At 36.7% G+C, this 22,528-nt stretch overlaps 2 protein-coding genes across 2 annotated transcripts in view; one reads left to right on the top strand and one right to left on the bottom strand.

The window, feature by feature from the left end:
• Positions 1 to 8,772: 8,772 nt before the first annotated feature.
• On the bottom strand, positions 8,773 to 8,928 carry LOC118010485 (60S ribosomal protein L39-like). The gene has a single exon (XM_035004882.1). The coding sequence runs from the start codon at positions 8,926 to 8,928 to the stop codon at positions 8,773 to 8,775; it is 156 nt and encodes a 51-aa protein (XP_034860773.1).
• A 3,649-nt stretch (positions 8,929 to 12,577) lies between these two features.
• The window catches only part of LOC118010871 (transmembrane protease serine 11C-like), a 61,836-nt gene continuing 51,885 nt past the window's right edge, over positions 12,578 to 22,528 (top strand). The window contains exons 1-2 of the mRNA XM_035005582.1: positions 12,578 to 12,651; positions 20,703 to 20,821. Of these exons, the coding sequence (XP_034861473.1) occupies positions 12,578 to 12,651; positions 20,703 to 20,821 (193 nt within the window). The remainder of the gene's footprint in view (positions 12,652 to 20,702; positions 20,822 to 22,528) is intronic.

The raw sequence follows: 22,528 nt of genomic DNA on the forward strand, positions 1-22,528 counted from the left end.
TAGTTTCATATAATCTGGGGGATAAATGCCAGCATAGAAACATAGTTGTAGGACCCTCCTCAGTGGCAAGAATATATAAGAATAACTCTCTCATGAAAAAGAGCTCTCTAATTAGAGGGATTCTTTTATCCTGCCTCCAAAAAAAGAGAGATTTTTATTATACTCCTCTAAAATACGTTCTTAAATTTTAGAAGTAAAATTGAAAATTTCTAAATAATTTAAAAGTGGAACAAATAAAAAGACTCTGTAAGTGAGGCAAAGAAATGGAAGGAATAAGAACTAGAGGGCCTACAATCCTGAGAAAATTCGTCAGGATAATGTTTGTGTTAAGCAAACGTGAAAATATCCACCAACTAAAAGAAAATATTTACCAATATGTGAGTATATATTTTCAATTACTTATGTACATATGGAAAAGTTCAATAGGATCTTACATTTTGACATACTGGATTTTAATTGCTCAGGTAAGTTTTAAACATCTAAAAAAGCAAGATTTGTGTGCATGCATTTACACATTAGGTTTCTTAGGGAATTCAATAATACTGAAAGATATAATCATTGGGACTGAGAAGACAAAAATATATAGCAATTGACTTCATAACCAGTTTAGGTCACAGATTTCTCATGAAATTTATACAATCATGCAACACACATACAAAAACTTTCCACAAAATCTTTGTGGTATTTAAATTTTCAATAAATTAAAATGCAGTTGATTTTTTTTATTCTTATGTTAATCCCCATACATTACATCATTAGTTTTAGATGTAGTGTTCCATGATTCATTGTTTCTGCATAATACCCAGTGCTCCATGCAGAATGTGCCCTCCTCAATACCCACCACCAGGCTAACCCATCCTCCCACCCCCCTCCCCTCTAGAACCCTCAGTTTGTTTTTCAGAGTCCATCGTCTCTCATGGTTCGTCTACCCCTTCAAATTCCCCCACTTCATTCTTCCCCTCCTGCTACCTTCTTCTTCTTCTTCTTTTTTTTTTTCTTAACATATATTGCATTATTTGTTTCAGAGGTACAGATCTGAGATTCAACAGTCTTGCACAATTCATAGCGCTTACCAGAGCACATACCCTCCCCAGTGTCTATCACCCAGTCACCCCATCCCTCCCACCCCACCACCACTCCAGCAACCCTCAGTTTGTTTCCTGCGATTAAGAATTCCTCATATCAGTGAGATCATATGATACATGTCTTTCTCTGATTGACTTATTTCGCTCAGCATGACACCCTCCAGTTCCATCCACATCATTGCAAATGGCAAGATCTCATTCCTTTTGATGGCTGCATAATATTCCATTGTATATAGATACCACATCTTCTTTATCCATTCATCTGTTGATGGACATCTTGGCTCTTTCCACAGTTTGGCTATTGTGGACATTGCTGCTATAAACATCGGGGTGCACGTACCCTTTCAGATCCCTACTTTTGTATCTTTGGGGTAAATACCCAGTAGTTCAATTGCTGGATCATATGGTAGCTCTATTTTCAACTTTTTGAGGAAACTCCACACTGTTTTCCAGAGTGGCTACACCAGCTTGCATTCCCACCAACAGTGTAGGAGGGTTCCCCTTTCTCCGCATCCCCGCCAACATCTGTCGTTTCCTGACTTGTTAATTTTAGCCATTCTGACTGGTGTGAGGTGGTATCTCATTGAGGTTTTGATTTGGATTTCCCTCATGCCGAGCTATATTGAGCACTTTTTCATGTGTCTGTTGGCCATTTGGATGTCTTCTTTGGAAAAATGTCTGTTCATGTCTTCTGCCCATTTCTTGATTGGATTCTTTGTTCTTTGGGTGTTGAGTTTGATGAGTTCTTTATAGATTTTGGATACTAGCCCTTTATCTGATATGTCACTTGCAAATATCTTCTCCCATTCTGTCGGTTGTCTTTTGGTTTTGTTGACTGTTTCCTTTGCTTTGCAAAAGCTTTTTATCTTGATGAAGTCCCAATAGTTCATTTTTGCCCTTGCTTCCCTTGCCTTTGGTGGTGTATCCAGGAAGAAGTTGCTTCGGCTGAGGTCAAAGAGGTTGCTGCCTGTGTTCTCCTTTAGGATTTTGATGGACTCCTGTCTCACATTGAGGTCTTTCAACCATTTTGAGTCTATTTTTGTGTGTGGTGTAAGGAAATGGTCCAGTTTCATTCTTCTGCATGTGTCTATGAATTTTCCGAAAAAACATTTGTTGAAGAGACTGTCTTTTTTCCATTGGACATTCTTTCCTGCTTTGTCAAAGATGAGTTGACCATAGAGTTGAGGGTCCATTTCTGGGCTCTCTATTCTGTTCCATTGATCTATGTGTCTGTTTTTGTGCCAGTACCATGCTGTCTTGATGATGACAGCTTTGTAATAGAGCTGGAAGTCCGGAATTGTGATGCCGCCAGCTTTGCTTTTCTTTTTCAACCTTCCTCTGGCTATGTGGGGTCTTTTCTGGTTCCATACAAATTTTAGGATTATTTGTTCCATTTCTTTGAAAAAAGTGGATGGTATTTTGATGGGGATTGCATTGAATGTGTAGATTGCTCTAGGTAGCATTGACATCTTCACAATATTTGTTCTTCCAATCCATGAGCATGGAACGTTTTTCCATTTCTTTGTGTCTTCTTCAATTTCTTTCATGAGTATTTTATAGTTTTCTGAGTACAGATCCTTTGTCTCTTTAGTTAGATTTATTCCTAGGTATCTTATGGTTTTGGGTGCAATTGTAAATGGGATCGACTCCTTAATTTCTCTTTCTTCTGTCTTGTTGTTGGTGTATAGGAATGCCACTGACTTCTGTGCATTGATTTTATATCCTGCCACTTGACTGAATTCCTGTATGAGTTCTAGCAGTTTTGGGGTGGAGTCTTTTGGGTTTTCCACATAAAGTATCATATCATCTGCAAAGAGTGAGAGTTTGACTTCTTCTTTGCCAATTTGGATGCCTTTGATTTCTTTTTGTTGTCTGATTGCTGTGGCTAGGACTTCCAATACTATGTTGAATAGCAGTGGTGATAGTGGACATCCCTGCCGTGTTCCTGACCTTAGGGGGAAAGCTCTCAGTTTTTCCCCATTGAGAATGATATTCGCTGTAGGTTTTTCATAGATGGCTTTTATGATATTGAGGTATGTACCCTCTATGCCTATACTCTGAAGAGTTTTGATCAAGAAAGGATGCTGTACTTTGTCAAAAGCTTTTTCTGCATCTATTGAGAGGATCATATGATTCTTGTTCTTTCTTTTGTTAATGTATTGTATCACACTGATTGATTTGCGGATGTTGAACCAACCTTGCAGCCCAGGGATAAATCCCACTTGCTCGTGGTGAATAATCCTTTTAATGTACTGTTGGATCCTATTGGCTAGTATTTTGGTGAGAATTTTTGCATCCATGTTCATCAGGGATATTGGTCTGTAATTCTCCTTTTTGATGGGGTCTTTGTCTGGTTTTGGGATCAAGGTAATGCTGGCCTCATAAAATGAGTTTGGAAGTTTTCCTTCCGTTTCTATTTTTTGGAACAGTTTCAGAAGAATAGGTATTAATTCTTCTTGAAATGTTTGGTAGAATTCCCCTGGGAAGCCATCTGGCCATGGGCTTTTGTTTTTTGGGAGATTTTTGATGACTGATTCAATTTCCTTAGTGGTTATAGGTCTGTTCAGGTTTTCTATTTCATCCTGGTTCAGTTTTGGTAGTTGATACATCTCTAGGAATGCCTCCATTTCTTCCAGGTTATCTAACTTGCTGGCATAGAGTTGCTCAGTATATGTTCTTATAATTGTTTGTATTTCTTTGGTGTTGGTTGTGATCTCTCCTCTTTCATTCATGATTTTGTTGATTTGGGTCATTTCTCTTCTCTTTTTGATAAGTCTGGCCAGGGGTTTATCAATCTTGTTAATTCTTTCAAAGAACAAGCTCCTAGTTTCGTTGATCTGTTCTACTGTTCTTTTAGTTTCTATTTCATTGATTTCTGCTCTGATCTTTATTATTTCTCTTCTCCTGCTGGGTTTAGGCTTTATTTGCTGTTCTTTCTCCAGCTCCTTTAGGTATAGGGTTAGGTTGTGTACTTGAGACCTTTCTTGTTTCTTGAGGAAGGCTTGTATTGCTATATACTTTCCTCTTAGGACTGCCTTTGCTGCATCCCAAAGATTTTGAATAGTTGTGTTTTCATTTTCATTGGTTTCCATGTATTTTTTTAATTCTTCTTTAATTTCCTGGTTGACCCATTCATTCTTCATTAGGATGCTCTTTAGCCTCCATGTATTTGAGTTCTTTCCGACTTTCCTCTTGTGGTTGAGTTCTAGTTTCAAAGCATTGTGGTCTGAAAATAGGCAGGGAATGATCCCAATCTTTTGGTACCGGTTGAGACCTGATTTATGACCTAGGATGTGATCGATTCTGTAGAAAGTTCCATGGGCACTAGAGAAGAATGTGTATTCCGTTGCTTTGGGATGGAATGTTCTGAATATATCTATGAAGTCCATTTGGTCCAGTGTGACATTTAAAGTCTTTATTTCCTTGTTGATCTTTTGCTTAGATGATCTGTCCATTTCAGTGAGGGGGGTGTTAAAGTCCCCCACTATTATTGTATTGTTGTCGATGTGTTTCTTTGCTTTTGTTATTAACTGCCTTATATAATTGGCTGCTCCCATGTTAGGGGCATAGTTATTTACAATTGTTAGATCTTCTTGTTGGATAGACCCTTTAAGTAGGATATAATGTCCTTCCTCATCTCTTATTACAGTCTTTGGTTTAAAATCTAATTTGTCTGATGTAAGGATTGCCACCCCAGCTTTCTTTTGGTGTCCATTAGCATGGTAAATGGTTTTCCACCCCCTCACTTTCAATCTGGGGGTGTCTTTGGTTCTAAAATGAGTCTCTTGCAGACAGCATATCAATGGGTCTTGTTTTTTATCCAGTCTGATAGCCTGTGTCTTTTGATTGGGCCATTGAGCCCATTTACATTCAGGGTAACTATTGAAAGATAGGAATTTAGTGCCATTGTATTGCCTGTAAGGTGACTGTTACCGTATATTGTTTGTGTTCCTTTCTGGTCTATGTTGCTTTTAGGGTCTCTCTTTGCTTAGAGGACCCCTTTCAAGATTTCTTGTAGGGCTGGTTTTGTGTTTGCAAATTCCTTTAGTTTTTGTTTGTCCTGGAAGCTTTTTATCTCTCCTTCAATTTTCAGTGACAGCCTAGCTGGATATAGTATTCTTGGCTGCATATTTTTCTCATTTAGTGCTCTGAATATATCCTGCCAGTCCTTTCTGGCCTGCCAGGTCTCTGTGGATAGGTCTGTTGCCAATCTAATGTTTCTACCATTGTAGGTTACATATCTCTTCTCCCGAGCTGCTTTCAGGATTTTCTCTTTGTCTATGAGACTCATAAGTTTTACTATTAGATGTCAGGGTGTTGACCTATTTTTATTGATTTTGAGAGGGGTTCTCTGTGTCTCCTGGATTTTGATGCCTGTTTCCTTCCCCAAATTAGGGAAGTTCTCTGCTATAATTTTCTCCATTATACCTTCTGCCCCTCTCTCTCTTTCTTCTTCTTCTGGGATCCCAATTATTCTAATGTTGTTTCGTCTTATGGTATCGCTTATCTCTCGAATTCTGCCCCCGTGATCCAGTAGTTGTTTATCTCTCTTTTTCTCAGCTTCCTTATTTTCCATCATTTGGTCTTCTATATTACTGATTCTCTCTTCTGCCTCATTTATCCTAGCAGTTAGCGCCCCCATTTTTTATTGCACCTCATTAATAGCCTTTTTGATTTCTACTTGGTTAGATTTTAGTTCTTTTACTTCTCCAGAAAGGGTTTCTCTAATAACTTCCATATTTTTTTCAAGCCCAGCTAGTATCTTTAAAGTGATGATTCTGAACTCTAGATCTGATATCGTACTAATGTCCATATTGAGTAGGTCACTGGCAGTTAGTACTACCTCTTGTTCTTTTTGTTGAGGTGATTTTTTTCCATCTTGTCATTTTGTGCAGAGGAGAATAGATTAATGAGAGAACAAAATGCTAGCAGAGTAACAACGTCCCCAGAAAATATACTCTAAACAAGTCAGAAAAGACCTGAAGCAGTGGGAAAAGAAATGGAAAGAGAGAAAAAAGAAAAAGAAAAAAAAGAAAAAGAAAAAGATAAAAACAAACAAAAACAAACAAAACAAAACAACAACAAAAAAAACCACAATGTGATCAAATATGATCAGGCTGGTATATAGATCGGTGCCACACACTAGATTTGGGGTGTATTTTGGTCTGTTAGAAGAAAGTGCCTCCCAAAATTTTAAAGAAAGAAAAACTTATATATGTACAAAAATAAGGGTTGATATTGATGAAGGGATGGAATATGTCTGTAAAGATGGAAATTATAAAAAAATTTTATAAAAGGAATTGATAAGAAGTTGTTTGAAAAAAGAAAGAAGAGGATTTAAAAAAAGAAAAAAAGAAAAAAAAAGGGAGAGAATGTGATCAGGCAGGGCAGTAGAAAAAACCATATACTAGAGATTTAGGGTATATTTCAATCTGTTAGAAGAAACTATCTCAAAATTTTAAAGAGAGAACAACTTATATATATATGCCAAAAATACGGGTAATTACTATGAAGGGATAGAATATGACTCTAAAAATGAAAAATAAAAATGTTTTTTAAAAAAAGGGATTGATAAGATGTTGGTTGAAAAAGGGAAAAAGAAAAATTAAAAAAAAAAAAGACAGTTAAAAAAAATTAACTTTGAAAGACTAAAGAATCATGTAAAAAAGCCATGAATTCTATGTGCAGTATTCCCCTAGTGCTGGAGTTCTGCCGTTCTCATTGATCAGTAAATTTGATCTTGGCTGGCTGTTCTCGCTGATCTTCTGGGGGAGGGGCCTGTTGCTGTGGTCTTTGCCGGAGGCAGAATTGCCCTGCCCTTGCCCCCTCCCAGCTAAGTAATCTGCTCGGGTTTGCTCTCCGGAGCTTTTGTTCCCTGCGAGCTTTCCGTACAGCTTTGGAGGTGGAGAGTGAAAATGGCGGCCTCCCAATCTCTGCCCCAGAGAAGCCAAGAACTCGGGGCCCCACTCCTCAGTGAGCCCCCAGAGAAAAGCTGTCAGTCACTCCCGTCTCCCCGGTCTCCACCCACACTCCGTGCTTACCCGGCCTGTGACCGCGCGTTTCTATCTCTGGCACCCGACCCCGGGTGGAGTCTCCAAACCCAGCAGATCCCTGTGGTGCACTCCCGCGCGGCTCCTCCCGGGGGAGGAAGGTGAGTCTCCCCGGATCTGCTGCTTGTTGGGTCCCTGCTGGAGGAGCAGGGGCCCGACTGTGCCGCGGATCACGGTTTATGGCAACCCCGAGCTGAGAGCCCGCGCCTGGGCTCCGCCTCTGCAGCCGGCTTCCCTGCTCCGATACCTGGGAGCTCTGCCACACTCAGGCACCCCCGGTCTTTCTGTGACCCCGAGGGTCCTGAGACCCCACTGTCCCAGAGGGTTCCACCCCCCTCTTAGCCACCAGAGTGACGTCCTTCGGCGGAGCAGACTTTTAAAAGTTCCGATTTTGTGCTCCGCGGCTCTATCACTTGCCAGAAGCGGCCGACGGAGGCCCCTCCCCCGCCGCCTATCCTCCCAAATATTGCCTCGGATTCACTTCTCTGCACGTCCTACCTTCCAGAAAGTGGTCGCTTTTCTGATGAGAGAGTTGCTGCTATTCTTTTCTTTGATCTCCTGTTGAGTTTGTAGGTGTTCAGAATGGTTTGATCCCTATCCAGCTGAATTCCTGAGAGGAGACGAAATCCAGGTCTCCTACTCCTCCGCCATCTTGCTCCGCCCCCCGCAGTTGATTTTTATCTCAGAATTCCCATCAGGATGCACAACAGATAAGAGACATTCAATGAATGCTTGCCAAAGGAATGAATGAATGAAAGTTAAAATTCAATGACATTAAAGGGAAAATTACATTTCTTCTCATAGTAGATGGAGATTGTAGTCACAGGAAATTTTATCTTATATGCAGCTATTTTTATTATGGCTTCTAAAATCAGAATGCCTTTGGGGGAAAAATCTAGAGTGCATTTGTTCTAAACTTTAGTAAAACTCTTTCAAAAATTTTCCTAGTGTACAGGCTGAGTTAGATAAAGTTATAGTGCTAATGGATCAGCTAGGTATTTACAGAGACATGGACACAGACATAAACACTTTCAAATATATACACTTAGGAACTTAAAAGAATTATATATATCCATGGAAACACAATCATATGCACATTAGCAAAAAAAATTTTTTTTAAGTATTCTCAGGTAAAAATAGAGAAGTTGACTAATATTTGTTTTTATTAGACAATTTTTATAAAAATAGTTTAAAATATGAATTATCAACAATGAATATACACATATATATTAATAAAATCTATAAATACTACTTTTCAAACTATGAATTGCATGTATTCCAGGATTACCTCTTAAACTAGTTTTCTTGGTATTGTAAATAAAAATTTTTACACAGAAGAGTGTCTTCTAAAATGGCTTATTATGTTTAAAAACCAAAATATTTCCTCTTTCCTAAGTGCCATTTATTTATTTATTTATTTATTTAATTTTATTTTTAGAGCTGAAAGTTCTCACATTTATTACTGAACCAACCTACTGGTGCAGAGGCATAGTCAAAGAGAAAAATCATTTCCATGATAAGACAAGTCTATGGCCGGGTAGGAAGGATGTTTACAGAATGATAGAACACATGATCTTCATGCAGCGTAATTAAATATGTGTGCCAATTAAGTGTGTCATCTCATGATGTGTGACGCCTTATAGACCCAGCTTGGTTCTTCTCCAGTGCCTCCTCTTGGAGTTGTACCTGATTTTATTACCAGTTGTCATCCAAATCCACTGGGGAATGGGACGATTCTGCTTTTGTTTCTTGGTCAGGAATCGCTTGACTCTGAAAGTCTTGTGAGAAGACATGGCGAGCAGTCAGCCACGCAGAGCAGGATGGTGGCAAAAAAGAGAAAGCTTCCTAAGTGCCTTTTAAACATTGAGGTATTTTTCTATTTTATCCTTTGTGGCTTTCCCAATCTTCCTTTTGTTAAATGTTTTCTATTTGAAAACTGGATAGGAAAGTGCATAATATGTATTTTATACTTACTTTTAAAGGAGATTCACTTTAAAATTTTCACCTGAAGTGTTAAAAGTGGCTATAAATGAATAGGCCAAAAAAAATTTTAAACATTCCTTCATTTTCAAAGAATGTTACCTTGTAAGTAATGTTATAATAATGGGAAAGAGGGGTACCTGCGTGGCTCTTTATTTTGGCTCAGGTCATAGTCTTGGGTGATGGGATTGCCCAAGCCAGGAGTCCACTTGAGGATTTCTCTCCCTCTCCCTCTGCCACTCCACCCCACACGCTCACTTGCGTGCATGCATGCATGTGCTCTCTCTCTCTCTCTGCTCTCTAAAATAAATAAATATTTGAAAAAATAAAATAATGGGAAGAAATTAAAAGCTTAAAAAAAGTGACACTGATAATTATATCAATTTTCACTTTTTCATATTCTCTTCCAGTTTTCTTCTAAACATATATATAATTTTACTTGGTTTGTAATCATAATTGTTGATTCGCAAACTGACCCCTATACACAGAGGACACAGTATGACAGAAGGAAGAGGCAAACTACTTCATATGGGTAGGTGAGAGTTTTAAGAAGCTAGGGAACTTACACATGAGGCTTGTCTTAGGCACCTGGTCCAGAGTAGACCTCTACATCAGGGGCCAGAATCTTAACAGATTATGTAGAGGCATCAACTGGATTCAGCCACATATTTTGTCCAGAAGGTCTCAACACATTGTTCTCTCAAGTCTGTGACCTTGAATATGGCTCCCACTGTGGGAACCATGGGCAGAGGGTAGGGTCCAAGGATGGGGGAGGGGTAAGGAGCCCCTGATTGCTCACTTTGCTCCAGGGTCAACCCGCAGTTACTTCCTCTCCATGACCTCCTTTAACAATAATACAAAACTACTTTGTATTCTGCCTTATTCACTTTATATTTTATCTTTTTTTTTTTATTTATTTTTGAGAGAGAGAGAATGAGAGGGGTGAGGGTCTGAGGGAGAAGCAGACTCCCTGCTGAGCAGGGAGCCCGATGCGGGACTCGATCCCGGGACTCCAGGATCATGACCTGAGCTGAAGGCGGTCGCTTAACCAACTGAGCCACCCAGGCGCCCTATATTTTATCTTTAACATCATTTTATGCTGCTTCATGGTAATTACCAAAAGATTTTAAGTTTTCTTAGTTTATATGTCATTGTATCAGTTAATACTGTTTTAAAACTAGTTTTAAACCTTTCTCATTTCAATCCTATAGTTGGTTATTTTTAACAATAGCTTTTAAAGCGGACACTTAGAGTTGTAACAAGAAAAAAACTACTTTTAGATTTTCTGTGGCATCTTTGTTCTATATGATTTCTTAGAGCTACTATCCTATGTCTTTCCTTAGTAGTTCTAAACATCTTATTGCTTAAAAACTAAAACTTTTCTGAAAATCTCTTTTCTGTATAACTTAAAAGCTGCCTCAGTTTCAAAGTTCACACTCAAACTTGCTACTCTAGCTGATATATTTCCTTGCGATAAACTGAAGTATGCCCCCCACCAAAAGTAGTTTTCTTAATTACTCTCTTTCAAGCCCCCATTCCGCCTAATAGTGTTAACTATACACTCTATTCTTGGTAGATTTAATCAATCCAGGGTTTTCCCAGATAGTTTGGGGTTTTCTCAGGCAAGTTACCATATTCTGTCCCATTACCTAAGTTCCAGGTATTCTAGGTTACATAGTGTCAAAGGACTGGGGCTATGGGGCTGATCTCCAGTCATCATTGTCCAGACTATCCTCTCTGGAGGGGCCCATTGCCCCAGCTGGTCTGCAGACATTATCAGCCCTCCACACCTGTCCTCTCAGAGGTCCAGTTTCCCATTTTTATCTCGGATTCAGACTCCACAAATTATGCTACTAACTGCTGGCACAGTTTCCAACAGGTCAACCAGCTTTCTCACATTTTCTGCACACTTCTTAGAGGCATAGAACAAATGGACCCCACTACTCTCAGTCACCTCCAAACTAAGCAAAATTACTTCAGCGTCTCTCCACCTCAATACATTGTGAAGTCTCTCTACTTAAGGGCTTAACCACCATGATGGCACAAGTAACTCAGCAAGGTGCAAGATTCCAGGAGTTTGTGAGCATCAGATGATAAAGCAGTATATTTTGAGAAGTCCACATGGAAAAAGTAAGGATTGAGTTAACCATAAAGAATGATTAGGATTGGGGGGTCTGAGTGGCTTAGTTGGTTAAGTGTCCAACTCTTTGTTTTGGCTCCGTTTTGGCTCCGATCATGATCTCAGGATCCTGATCTCAGGGTCATGAGATTGAGCCCATGTCGGTCTCCATACTCCATAGTGAGTCTGCTGGAGATTCTCTCCCTCTGCCCCTCCTCCCCAGTCTCTCTCTCTCTCTCTCTCTCTCTCTCTCTCAAATAATAAATAAATCTTAAAAAAATGAATAGGTTTACAAAGACACATGAGAGTGAGAACATACTGGATATTTTGAGGACATGGGCAAAAGCATAGAGTCTTGGAATGCTCAAATATAATTAAAATGGAAATTTTTTAAGAATGCAAATATATCTATCTGATCAAGGTCCTATTAATAACTGATAGAAGAACTACTATGATGTTTCTTTTTCATTCTAATGCAAATATGACTTTTCTGATTATCTTTCCCTTTACATGTTTGAGAAAAAAGGAGGTAGCATAGGTAGAACAATGATTCTACTTGATCATATAATAAGGTTCCCCAAGGAAGCCTTCTCTCCCAGAATAACTAGATTCTTCCTTATTGCTGGTCCCTGGCCTCTGGCAAGTTCTTTCTCTTCCAGGTGGCTAAACATTAGGATGTGTCCTTTCTAGTCTCCACACCAATATCTAAATTGGCTGCTAAGAACAGGAATGCTATCCAAAACTTGAAAGATTATTGGTTAAACCCATATATATTTTTAACAAAAAGCAACACCCTTTGGATTTCAGGACACACAAAAAAATTAATGGGTGCTAGTATTAGGATAGCAGTAAAAATTTCATAGAGGAATTCATGAAAGGATGATCTATGGGTTGAAGGAGGTTGAAGACAATTATAAATTGGAGCTCATTCAGATCCTAATGGAGGGTTAGAATTTGGAGAGCCATTGGCCTTCCACCAAAAAGCAATAAAGAAATTGCCACAATCTTTGGAAGTGGATTCTAAAGACCGAGAAGAGCAGCCGCTTGTCTCCAAATTCACAAAATGCAAAACTGAGAAAAGACTCACTATCCGTCTCAAACCAGGTGACTCAATTGCTTCCTCAGTCACAACAGATGAGAGTTTTAAATTTTGCCTCCACTTGGCTCATAGGATTATTTATTATTTATGGAGTGCGTTTTACTAATATAAAATTAATTAGTAAATGTTCAGAAAGCACTTTGAAGAGGAGGAGTTATATGAGTGCTAAGTATTATCATTATCATAAAACACATAAAAGTCACAGAATGATGTAAGCTACGTAGGTGGAGAAGGACTGTGCCACATGGCACTCAAGGAGAATATGGCAAAGGGAGAGGCTCCTCAGGGACAGCGTGCATGGGCACCCCTGAAGAACAGGTAGGCTGACGGCGGGTGGGGGGCAGGAGGGCTTACCCTTGCTCCTCAGGGAAAGTCTCTGAAGGGATCAAACTAGTTAATTTCATTTGTATTTTAAAATTCTTAAAGTAATGATTTTTATAAATATAAGAGCAATATAGGGAGCCTGGGTGGTTCAGTTAGTTGAGCGCTGCCTTATGGCTCAGGCATGATCCTGGAGTCCTGGGGATCGAGCCCTGCGTAGGGCTCCCTGCTCAGTGGGGAGTCTGCTTCTCCCTCTGACCCACTTGTGCTCTCTCTCCCTCACACTCTCCCTCAAATAAATAAATAAAAATATTTTTTAAAAAATAGGAGCAATATATATCCCAAATAAAAGAAAAATAAGAATGAACAAGATTGATAAATTTTAATCATTAGAATCTGTTTTGCTTGTTAATTTTTGTGAGAAATCTTTCCAGCAAAATTAAAGCATTCATGAAAAGTATGTTGAAACTGCTGAAGTAAAATTGGGGAATTTTACTTTTAAAAAGAATTTTTTTATTAAAAGAATACAAGATAGTTTGTATGTATCTATTTCTAATGATGTATGCTGACAATAGAGACATTAATATTTATGTTCACAATATGCTATTTTACCTTTAGGATGTGGTAGATGGAAGTTTAAGTCTTAATTTTTAATAATTGAAACATCAAAATGTTTCACTGCTAGACATTTTTAGTGGTGTGATTTAAAATTTTAGTTGGAAAAAAATATTTGTGAAAAGGAAAAATAATTAAATAAAAAATAATAAAGTTTTAGTTGGAAACAAGAATAGGGGATTTCATTTCTTCCCATTAGCTGTGCCATATGCTCAGATAGCAGTTGGCCTGAAAGTCAAACAAATGTGCTGACTTGTTCCATGGTACACACAGATGAACAAATACTTTTTATGTTTTGATTCGTAAGCTAATCAAATTAAGACAAAGATAAATGTTCACATACACATGACAGTGTTTCCTAGCACTCCAAAAAATCAATACCTTGATAAACCCACTGAGTCTGGCTTGTATTTTTAATAAAATCCTCAGACAACTTTTCTGGTTGCCATATCTTGACAACATCTAGATTCTAGGGGAACAGTTTAATATATTGTGCAGAATGTAACTTCACAATAAACAGCTTTAATAATCAGTCACTTTACATATTCACATTAACATTTAGCTTAATTAGCTATAAGAGAATCCCAGAAATGTTTTCCAAATTGCTACTGTTAATCCTAATGAATTAACAAAAGTCTAGTAAAAATGTTTTATCTTGGCTCTAATGTGTTTTATGTCCATGTTAATTCAATCAACTCCTTGTGCTCCATAAACAGTATGTGAGAAATAATATGTAGATAGACTCTGGTTTCATCCATTTAAAGAATTAATAAAAAGTACAACTCATCAGAAAGCCACTTTTTCTGAAATTGCTAAATAATCCTCAATATCATTACCATTTCATTACTGCACCTGAATAGCTTCAGGATATACTTGGTGAATAAATAAAACAATTAGAAAAAATTAAGGCATGTTACTGAAATCAAAACAAGTTTTTCTATTGCTCATGTTAACTACACAAAAGACCCAATTTCTGTCAAATAAGTCTATTTTCAACCAACATTCTACATAATAATACCTTGGGAGAATGGAATTTGTATGTCTGGCATTGTTTTTAGAGGAGTACTTAAAAGAACTGGATATTGACAAAGTTTAATTTTCCTTTTGGATTCAGGAATACACACACATACACATGCATGTGCACGCACACATGCATGCACATGCACACACACACAGGGGAAACTACCTTCCAAATCAATAAAACCCTTTGCAAATAGGAAGAACATCTGCATCTTAGAAAACTCAGGTAAGAATGACAGAAACACTTAGTTCATTTGCCTTTAAAATTAATTTTTATTCATTAACCAAAATTTTACATTTGTGAATCAAGATAGTAGTCACGGTAGTGATCTCAGATTTTGGCTGTAAGATAAGTGAGAGTTACATGTTAGAGTGGCCTATACAATTTAATTTTCCTTCTAGAGATCAGAAAAGAATCCTAATCCTAACTCTAACCCTAACTATGCTGATAATAACCAAAGGACAAATCTCTACCTAGAATGCTTACCTTCCCTAGGTTTGAAAGTCCTGAAGAGAAAATATTGTCCTACATATCCTCTTAAAATTAGGAAACCAGAATGGGTGATTTGCAAAGTCCCTTCTAGTTCCAAGAGGCTATGTGTCTCTCATTTTAGGAACTTTACACTGGAGGGAAGATTGAAGTCAATCTCCCTATTAAACAAATTCTTGTTTACAAGAATCACTTTTATATCAGCTTATGACAAGAGGAAACAATAAATAAATTGTCCCTGTGTTCCTATAGGGTGAATTATTATAAAATTACCAATATTCAAGTTTTTAAACCTACAAAACCAGCATTTTTTAGATAGATCTATTAGAAGGACACAGTTGAGATGAATAAAAAATATACTCCAAGATTTTGCCACCAATTTCATACTATAATCATCATGTTTTCATTGAGGCTTATTCCATGGCAAGCTGTATTGAGTAAAATATACAGGCATACATATGTGGGAGTGGAAGAGGCTGCTTTAGGATAACAGGATTGTAAGTTACCAGGGTTTTACTATATAAATTAGTCATTTATTTTTTCCCTCAAATTTTAAACACTCTTCTAGACTCATTGAGTTGGTCAGATTGTAGATATTTAGAGGAAAACACTTGTCATAGTGAAGTGACTTTTAGGGATTTTTATTTTATTTTATTTATTTATTTATTTTTTTAAGATTTTATTTATTTATTTAACAGAGAGAGAGAGCACAAGTAGGCAGAGCACAAGCAGAGGCAGAGGGAGGAGCAGGCTCTCCCCTGAGCAGGGAGCCTGATGTGGGGCTCTATCCCAGGACCCTGGGATCATGACCTGAGCCGAAGGCAACGGCTTAACCGACTGAGCCACTCAGGTGCCCCGGGATTTTTATTTTATTATGAACGAAAAATGTTCATTGGCATCATACTTCCATAGAAATATTAAGATATTAATTTTTATGTGCAAGGTGAAAACATAATTTGGAATATATTTAAATGGTCAAAGTGGTTTTTAAGTAAAATGAAATTTCTAAAAACATAAGACTTGAAAATTTCACCTGCATTGAATATCTAATTAATGTTAGCTCTTTAGGGAGTATCATCTATTCAGGGAATGACTATTAAGCAATGAAAAGTAAATTTTTTATAGGTACTTGATTCTGTTTTCAAACAAAAATCAAATAAATGTAGGTATTTCAAACTAATCAATATTTAGTATGGTCATTTCAACATATATTGATATGGATATATCAAGCATACATACACACAAGCATACAAGCATACATGGAGTATTGTACATATGGGTATATTATATATAAAATGTAAAATATATAATATCAAGTATATAATATAATCCAAAAATATGTTACTGACTGAATTGTGTCCCCTCAAAATTCATATGTCAAAATCCTAACCCCTAGTAACCTCAGAATCTGACTGTATTTGGAGATAGGGTCTCTAGAGAGGTAATTAAATTATGGGAAGTCATTAAGGTGGGCCCAATGCAGTGTGGCCGATGTCCTTATAAGAAGAGGAAATTTGGACACAGATGTACACAAAGGGAAGGCCATGTGAAAACTATGACCATATACAAACCAAGGAGGGAAACCTCAGGAGAAACCAATCCTGCCAACGCCTTGATCTCAGCCTTCTGGCCTCAAGAACTGTGAGAAAATAAATGTGTTGTGTTGTCTAAGCCAGAAAAAAAGAAAGAAAGAAAATTAGGACACAGATATGTACAGAGGGAAGATGATGTGAAGACATAAGGAGGAAAAACAGTCATCTGTAAGCCAAGGAGAGAGGCCTCAGAAGAAACCAAACCTGCCAACACCTTTATCTCAGCCTTCTGGCCTCCAGAACTGTGAGAAAATGAATTTCTGTTGTTGACGCCACCCAGTCTGTGGTACTTGGTTATGGCAGCCCAAACTAGTACTACCAGGATACTTGCAAATAAGTATAATAATATAGTATATAAGTATATAAAACAAAACTAATATTTTACCGTTCTTGTAGTCTACATTTATCAGTGATCTTGTTCATCACTGTATACCCCTTGCCTAGCACAATGTCTTACACATAGAAAATGCTTAATAAACATGAATACAATAAATTACTTAACTTGTAAAGAGGCATTTCTTCCACCCACATTTTGTGTGCTGCAAAGAAAAACATTAAACTATATTGAAACATAAATACTTTGGATTAAAGTTGCCTCCCAATTCATAAAAAATATGATAGTTTATTCTAAAAGCTTTTATTATTGTTATTCTCTTATCCTATCCAACTACTGTTTCCAAACTGTGTATGTCATCCCATGCCTCTAACAATCCCATGAGTCTATGAATAATGATGAATAATCTCCCAGAGTTTCTTAAAGATGTTTTGATTAAGGTACTTGAAAGGCAGAGTTGAGCCCTAAAATACTCATAATTACACGAAATGTAAATTGTCTAAATACACCTGTAAAAGACAGATATTAACAAAATGGATTTAAAAATACAACCCAACTATATGTTGTCTACAAGAAACTCACTTCAAATAACAATATAGTTCATTTACAACTGCACCAAAAATAATAAGATACCTAGGAATAAACTTCACCAAGGAGGTGAAAGACCCATACTCTGAAAACTATAAAACATCAATCAATGAAAGAAATCAAAGATGACACAAAGAAATGGAAAGATACTAAGTTCTCATGGGTTTGGAGAACAAATAATGTTAAAATGTCCATACCACTCAAAGCAATCTACAGATTTAATGCAATCCCTATCAAAACACCAACAGCATTTTTCACAAAACCAGAACAAATAATCCTAAAATTTGTAAGGAAACAAAAAGAACCTGAATAACCAAAGCAATCTTGAGAAAGAAGAACAAAACTGGAAGTGTCATAATCCCAGATTTCAAAAGTATTACAAAGCTGTAGTAATCAAAATATTATGGGACTGGCACAAAAATAGACACATAGATCAATAGAACAGAATAGAGAGCCCAGAAATAAAGCCACAATTATATTGTCAATTAATCTTTGACAAAGGAAGCAAGAATATCCAATGGGAAAAAGACAGTCTCTTCAGCAAATGGTGTTGGGAAAACTGGACAGCTACATCCAAGAGAATAAAACTGGACCACTTTCTTATACCATACACAAAATAAACTCAAAATGAATTAAGGACCTAAATGTGAGACCTGAAACCATAAAAATCCTTGAAGAGAGCATAAGCAGTAATGTCTCTGACATCGGCCATAGCAACTTTTTTCTAGATAAGTCCCCTGAGGCAAGGGAAACAAAAGCAAAAATAAACTATCGGGACTACATCGAAATAAAAAGCTTCTGTACAGCAAAGGAAACAATCAACAAAACTAAAAGACAGCCTATGGAATGAGAGAAGATATTTGCAAATGACATCTAAGAAAGAGTTAGTACATTTAACAGCAATTTTTGAAAAAAAATTTTTAAACAGCTATTGATATATGCAACAACCTGAATGAATCACCAGAGAATTTTGCCGAGTGATAAAAAGCAAAATCTAAAAAGTTGCATATTGTAGGATTCCAATTATATAACATTCTTGAAATGACAAAATTATAGAAAAGGAGAAGAGACTAGTGGTTGCCAGGGAGTTAAGGAGGGTAAGGGGACTGAAGGCAAGTAGATGTGGCTATAAACAACAACAACAACATGAGGGACCCTTGTAATGGACATGTTAGGTATTTTGGCCATATCATTATAGATATCCCAATTATGATACTGTGTTATAGTTTTGCAATTTGTTACCATTGGGGGAAACTGAGCAAAATATACCAGAGATCCCTCTGTATTATTTCTTGCAACATATGAGTCTAATTGTCACAAAATAAAAAACATTTAATTAAAAAATTTTGAAACACAAATACACAAACTTATTCTCTTCCTCTGAGGTGGAGTATCCTGTAAGATAACTGAACCAGAGCCTTTAATAAATTAATGTCATGAAAAATTTTAAAATGAGGGCAGAGTATTGAAGCTGTTCTAGATTTGAAAAGATAAGAAGTATAGTAACCAAATGCAATGTGAAGATTTTGATTTGACTTTTGTTCAACAACAAAAAAAAATTGTAGAAGACAATTGAGGACAACTATAGATATTTGAATATGAACTTGGTGATAGAGGCTGTTCAGGAATTATTGGTAATTTCGTTAGGTATTACAATGGTCATATTTTTTTAATATTCTTATTTTTTAGAGGGGAAATAAAATATTTAAGGGTGAATGTCATGATGTAATTATTTTTCTGCAACTACTTTAAAATGTTCCAGAAAAATAGATGAAATATTATAAGGTGTTCACAGTTCTTAAATTTGTGTGATGGATATATGGAGGTTTATTAAACTATTATCTTATAAAATTTCTCTTGATCCCATTCCTTCACCATGTATAGTTCCATTTCTTTATTACCTTTTTTCAGCAAAATCTTTGAAAGAATGGTCAGTGGTCACTGTCTCTGGTCCCTCTACATCCATTCTCTTTGAAACCATCTCTAACCATTCTCTTCCCCTGCCACTCCTAAAACTTCTTGCATCAAGATCATTAGTTACCTCTATAATGCTAATCCAATGGTCAATTTTCAATGCTCATTTGCTTATCTTGAGCTATCAGCAACATTTGACACAGTTGTTTCCCTTCCTTATCCCTGATACACTTCTATCGGTTTCCAGGACACTACTTTCTCTTGCTTTTCCTCCAACCTTTGCTAGTTGCTCCCTCTCAGTCTTCTTTGCTTGGTCTTCCTCTTCTTCCTAATCTCTTAATATGGGAGTGCTCCAGTGACCATATCCTGGTCTTCTCTATCTATACTTACTCCTCTGAGAATCTCTTCTAGTCTCAGATCCTAATCTATATATTGAAGAATGCAAAATTTATATTACTATCCCAGACTCTATCCTACCAATTCTATACTTAAAACATATCCCAATTCAAACATTTTTCATTTCCTCCACCTCTACCACTCTGGTCCAAATCAACATCATCTTGTGCTTGAATTGTTATAATCATTTCCTATCTTGTGGTTCTGCTTCCACCCTTGCCCTCTATAATTTACTTTCCACAAAGCAGTCAGGGAGATCCCATTAAGAAATGAGATCAGATCATCATAGTGTTCTGCCCAAAGCCCCCTAAAAATCACATTTCACTCAGAGAAAAAGCCAAAATTATTACAATGACCCACAGAGCCCTGTATGACCAAGGCCTTGGTACCTCTCATAATTACTCCCTCATTACTGTTTTCCTCATTCACTGCTTCAGTCACACTGCCCTCCTAACATGCCCTTCTAGGCATACCTCTCCCTCATGGCCTTTGTGGAGTTGTTCCTTCTGCCTGTAACATCCCAGATACCTGTATGGCCAACAACATCTTCTGTTTCAAGTCCCTCAGATTTTACCTTCTCAGGAGGCCTAACCTGACTGCTCTATTTAATATCATATCCTGCCACCATCATCTCACACACACTCCCACATTTCTGATCTTTACCTAGCTCTACTTTTCCTATAGTACCTAAGATCTTTTTACCAGTTATATATCTTATTTATTAATTATATATATCTATATATATTATTATTTATTCATTATACCTTATATTATATTTCCCCTCAGTAAAATGTAATATCCATAAGGAAAGAGATCTTTGTTCCTACTACTGTACCTAGTCCATAGTAGAACATCCACAAGTATTTGCTAAATGAATGAATTTTGGTTTTAGTATTACCATTATTATTCATATGTGCTGAAAAATAAGCAGACCAAATATTATATTTACTAGTTCTACATGTTTTCCAAGCTCATCAGTCCAATGAATCCATAATGTAAAATAATCCATTTTATACTTCACATCAAGTCTATATTTATTTCTGAGAGTGTCCTATATCTTGCTCATATTAACACTTGATTTCCTATTCTTTCTGCTCAGAGGGACAGAGTCAAACACAAAAATGAAACTCACAACATGTGGAAAGATTACCCTGGGTATCTTAATGCTGGTTATTGCTGCAGTAATCATTGGACTCATTGTTTATTTTGTCATTTATGGTAAGTACTCATTGTGTCTGACTTTCTAATCACATAGAATTATTGATTCTATTATTGGGAAAATTAAGAATTTTGAGAATGGGGGAAGGAAAGAAGTCAGACAACATTATTTAGCAGAGAGAATTTCTTAAGGTTAATAATACTGATTGCAAACTTCTTTAGTAACCTTTGGCTTAGGGTATTCTAAACCCAGGGATTTGGTGTACTCTTTTTTTAATTCCTGCTAAAGATTTGGGTTCTGGGAATATGTTGATGAATAAACCATAGTTCCTACCTTTGCTGAACTTGTAACTTTTTGAAGAGAAAATCAATAAGTTAACAAACAAATATAAAAGCCCAGAATATGGGATTCTAAGCTAAGATTTTTTGTTTCAAAGCCTATAATTTTTTCTTCATGTAATGTTTTCTTCTAATAAAATTCTTCCTAAAAACTAGAATATTTCCTATTGAAGGATGAAATCTAAAAGGTCAGTACAAATATAAATTTTGTTTATATTTTACATAAAATACAAAAAAATTATGAGTTCCTCAAGATCAATCTTTCTTATAAACAGCACTTTGTGCCAAATTTGCTGTGTGCTGTTTTGTCACTTTCTTTAACCCACTATTTTCTAACCTTTTCAAGAATGAGGGCCTTTTTATAGGAAAAATATATTTCTACATTCCCACAAGAGAATAATTACTTTGTTGAATAAGAAAATAAAATTCTAATATATTTAAGAACTCACTCTTAGAATTACTCATAATAATACCTATTTCCCAGAAATTATAAACTTTAGCAACTTAAAAACTTCTTTAAAAAAATCCCAAATTAGGGGCGCCTGGGTGGCTCAGTTGGTTAAGCGACTGCCTTCGGCTCAGGTCATGATCCTGGAGTCCCTGGATCGAGTCCCGCATCGGCCTCCCTGCTCGGCGGGGAGTCTGCTTCTCCCTCTGACCCTCCCCCCTCTCATGTGCTCTCTCTCATTCTCTCTCTCTCAAATAAATAAATAAAATCTTAAAAAAAAAAAAAAAAAAAAAAAAAAATTATTAAAAAAATAAAAAAATCCCAAATTAAATACTTCTGCATAAGAATAAGTAAGTTTTGTTAATAATGTAAGTTTTCTCAAGTCATAGTAAACCTGTGGGAACAAGACTAGACCCTCCTGAGACGGTGTAAAGTGTTTGATAGGGCTTATCTTTATAAAAGTCATTGGTTTTTCACCTTAAGGCTACATACCTGATGTCACAATATCTTGTATGAACTAAAACATTAAATCAGAAAGACACTTTTAAGAAGTCTACATAGTTGTCACTAAATAAACCAAATCTCAGTCTGATAAACCAAATATTATGCTTTTTATCCAGATGCTTTGGCATCATATAGAGGCAGCCTTATGATGCTCCTCCTTTGAATGAAGCTTTCACTACCATTTGAAGATATTCTAGTTCACTATGCCAGACTCCAAACCTGAAAGCAGTGAGCCATCTCCTCATGATAATTACCCTGTCACATATTTATTATTTAAATAAAGAGGCCAGAAAAACTGAAGCACTGTACAAATATTCACTCCCGGATACCTACCTTTTTCTGCTTCACATGACTCTATATAATGTTCTGTTTTCTATTTGGTTAACTTTTTAAGAGACAGATAAATAGGTAGAAAATAGATCAATAGGAAGGAAGGAAGGAAGGAAGGAAGGAAGGAAGGAAGGAAGGAAGGAAGG

This window comes from Mirounga leonina, unplaced genomic scaffold (assembly GCF_011800145.1).
Source record: "Mirounga leonina isolate KUSES-001 unplaced genomic scaffold, KU_Mleo_1.0 Mir_129, whole genome shotgun sequence".
NCBI lineage: Eukaryota > Metazoa > Chordata > Mammalia > Carnivora > Phocidae > Mirounga > Mirounga leonina.